The sequence below is a fragment of the Theobroma umbraticum genome, unplaced genomic scaffold, assembly GCF_002168275.2.
Source record: "Theobroma umbraticum cultivar Fairchild unplaced genomic scaffold, ASM216827v3 scaffold_147.0, whole genome shotgun sequence".
In the NCBI taxonomy this organism is placed as follows: domain Eukaryota; kingdom Viridiplantae; phylum Streptophyta; class Magnoliopsida; order Malvales; family Malvaceae; genus Theobroma; species Theobroma umbraticum.
In genome coordinates, this window is record NW_018397259.1 from 6,887,271 (window position 1) to 6,890,701 (window position 3,431).

Consider the following 3,431-nt stretch of genomic DNA (forward strand, 5'->3'; position numbering starts at 1 on the left):
CCTACTCCTCCCCTCCTTCCTCACACATGCATGCACAAATTGTAAGCCTCCATGCTTACCTGTTGACTGTGAGACCCTCGGTTCCCACCCTGCACAAACCGCCCCTCACTCTGCACATTTAATGTTATATATTGTATTTTTAGCTAAGTGTAAATTAAGAGAATCAGGATCATATTCTTTTATGACTCTAAACTTCTTTTATTCCAATTGTTGGAGATGAAAACTGGCATTAGACTAGCTGGTTTAGAACCTTGTACATCTACAGCAACTTGGTGTATGAGTTGCACCAGGAGGTAGTTTGATATTGATGCTTAAAATTTAAACCCTATATTCTAACTCAATCAAACATTCTATAAACATGTGATTGAAAAGTAATTAATCAACATCTGGATTATGAGAATGGAATTCGAAATGGCATGATGGGAAAAATTGAGGAAAGCTATATATATCTTGCTTATATATTTAGAAACCATTGAAAGAGAACTATAGGAGCAAAGGAATGCACCATTGAAGAAAATTAGTACTGATTTTTTTGTAAAAACTACTGATTTTGATAGCATATATATAGAATATCATTTACCTTGCAAATAACATTAAAAAAATACTCATGTTTCCTAATATTTATTTGCTTCATGCATGATATTAGGGATAAAGAAGAACCAGGTAATATTGAATATCTGATTTTGATTAGTTAATCAGTCGGATAAGGAATTGAAGAAGCATATCAGCTGAAACTGCTAAAAGGGGAATTCTAAAATGCACTTAAAAGAAATTTAACATAAGCAACCAATGCTAACAGAAATGCCAACAGAACAAAAACAATGGAACAGTGAGTGCTTGCATGGTGATGAACTCCTCAAAATAGATGGAGAAAGCTTTATACTATCCGATTATTGGAAGCATAGGTTAAAAATTCATATATAATTCAGAGATTAGAAAGAAATCACGTTTTTTTGCTCAATTTCCTAATTCCTATAGGAGATTACAGAATTAGAGCTGAAGACTGATACATTTTGAGACTCTAAAAACAGTACCAAAATAATGTTTTCTTACAACAAAGAGTTCAATGCATAACATTAACACAACCAAAGATATTAAATAAAAAAAATAGCATCACAAGCATAAAACTATAATAAAACGTTCCTATCATTTCTTTTTTTTTCCCTTTAAAATGATAGGTAAAATCACAACCATTTAATTTCAATATGCATCTAGATATAAATTTGCAGCTTTGCTAAGGCTGATGCTGATGGTGATTAATGAAAGGGTTTTGCTCGTTCCCAAAGGCAACCATCGAAGACATGATCTCAGCTTCCCAAATGTTGCCATGAGTAAAGTTCTGAGTAGATGCTTCTGCTGCTACCACATTATTAGGTTGCTGCTGTTCTTGCTGCTGATTGACAAACAAGTTGTCATTAATCAAAGAATCCAGAAATGAAGAGAAAACATCTTCATTGCAATTTTCTATATAATCTCCTCCATTTCCAAGGCTGCTTGGTTGCCCTACGATAAGAGTAGCACCATCAGGATTACGCCAATTCGCCATACTAGCAACAACCTGTTGGTTTTGATCATATTGCTGATGATATTCAAGGTTAGTTGGCGTAAAATCTTGGGTAGTGGTTTTAGCAGTCATGGCAATAGTATTTTCTCCTAATTGAGAAGAATTAAAGTTTGGGGGGATAGGGTTTGGTTTTGGGACAGGATCATGGTTAACTTGTGATGAACTATGGCTAACAAGGTTCAATGGTTTATGGGTTCTTGGATCTATTCCTTGGCTGATTAGCTTCTTGCTTAAATGGGTGTTCCAGTAGTTCTTTATTTCATTATCTGTTCGTCCTGGGATCCTCCCTGCTATCAAAGACCACCTGAAAAGAATTCAAACAGTAAAGAACCCAGAAAAAAAATCTTTAAAGAAACCCTAAAAAAATAAAAAGAAAACCCTCAAAGCTTAGCTTCTTCTACGAATCTAAAACATGATCTCCAATTCTGATAACTTGTAAGATACAAACCCCAGATAAAAATTAATCTATACCTGCACGTACTTAACTTACATTTTGCCCATAACTTATTGAAAAACTTTATGTTTGTATATAGAGAAGGAGAGCTGCACCATATAAAAAGCAGAGAAAAACCCAAACATAAAAATTGAACGAGACTTGAAACATTTCTGTGAAAACTGATTTTGAATTTTTACAGAATTAGGAGCTACCTGTTTCCAAGCAAGCGGTGAAGCCGAAGAATGAGATCTTCTTCATCAGGAGCGATACGGCCTCGTTTAACTGATGGTCGGAGATAATTCATCCACCGGAGACGACAACTCTTACCACATCTGAGCAAGCCAGCTCGCTTAGGCAACGTCCGCCACCTTCCTTCGCCTTCTCTTTTGATGTAGTTGGCTAAGAGCTCATCTTCTTCCGGCGTCCATGGCCCTCTCTTTATCCCAACTTTGCTGCAACATGGTGTTTTGCTTGTCGTTGATGCACCTGATAAACTTGGGCTCCTCATGATTTCTCAAACTATGCTTCTTTTCTTAATTTTTCTTTGATGTTTTTCGTGATCTTTGGATTGGCTTTTTCTGTAGGGAAATGGAAAGAGAGAAAAGGGTTAGGGTTGGTGATTGATGATTGATGTTGGGAGGTAGTATATAAGAGGAAGCAAGAGGATGAAAGATGAGAGGAAAAGTGCCAAATGAGGAAAAGCGAAGGTGGCTAAGAGTAGAAGACTTGTTTATATAAGAATATTTTATAATTATTTACAGTTTTTTAGATAAGAGGAAAACAAACCAAACTCTGTTAATGGATCTTGAATATGTAGAATATCTAGTAAATTAACTATGTGCATTTCATGAAATATTCTTAGTTTTATTTTTAATTATTCTTTTCATGGTTTTGATTTCCTCTAATTTCTTACCCTTTTCTCTCTTCGATGACCATGGTTCATGCATTTTTTATCTCTTCTTCGACTACACTCGCAAACTATATTATCAAAGATTTTTTTTAGGAGAAAGATATTTAAATTCATATTCTTTAAATAAAAGATTAAGTACTAACTACAAAATCAAATATTCAAGTATACATTATTAAAGATATTAAAAAAATAAGTATACTTTACTATAAATTACAAATCATATGGTAGTTTAAGTTTTTTTAAATTTACTATAAAATATAAATATAATTATTTTTTGGCCAATAAATATTAAAATTAATTAAGGTAATGAAAATTAAACAATTCAACCTTTTTTTATAATTCTAATGATTTATTCTGTTAATTAAGATTTTAATGTGGCATTTTTCCAATTTAAGTAAATATGTTTTACAATAAAATTTATTATCATTTTTTGTTTCAAGTTGTTGTAAAAATGGAGCAATATATTTTTATTTATTATGGATGCGACTTTTAACTCTTTGTTTTGGGCGGCTGCAGTGATG

The 3,431-nt window shown here is 33.1% G+C and overlaps 1 protein-coding gene across 1 annotated transcript; it reads right to left on the minus strand.

Moving 5' to 3' along the window:
* Positions 1-890: 890 nt before the first annotated feature.
* Positions 891-2,759, minus strand: LOC110415781 (transcription factor MYB41-like). The gene is made up of 2 exons (XM_021427498.2): positions 2,213-2,759; positions 891-1,868 (listed from the first exon to the last, which is right to left on the minus strand). The coding sequence occupies exons 1-2, from the start codon at positions 2,506-2,508 to the stop codon at positions 1,235-1,237; spliced, it is 930 nt and encodes a 309-aa protein (XP_021283173.1). The 5' UTR covers positions 2,509-2,759; the 3' UTR covers positions 891-1,234.
* Between the last annotated feature and the right edge of the window lie 672 nt (positions 2,760-3,431).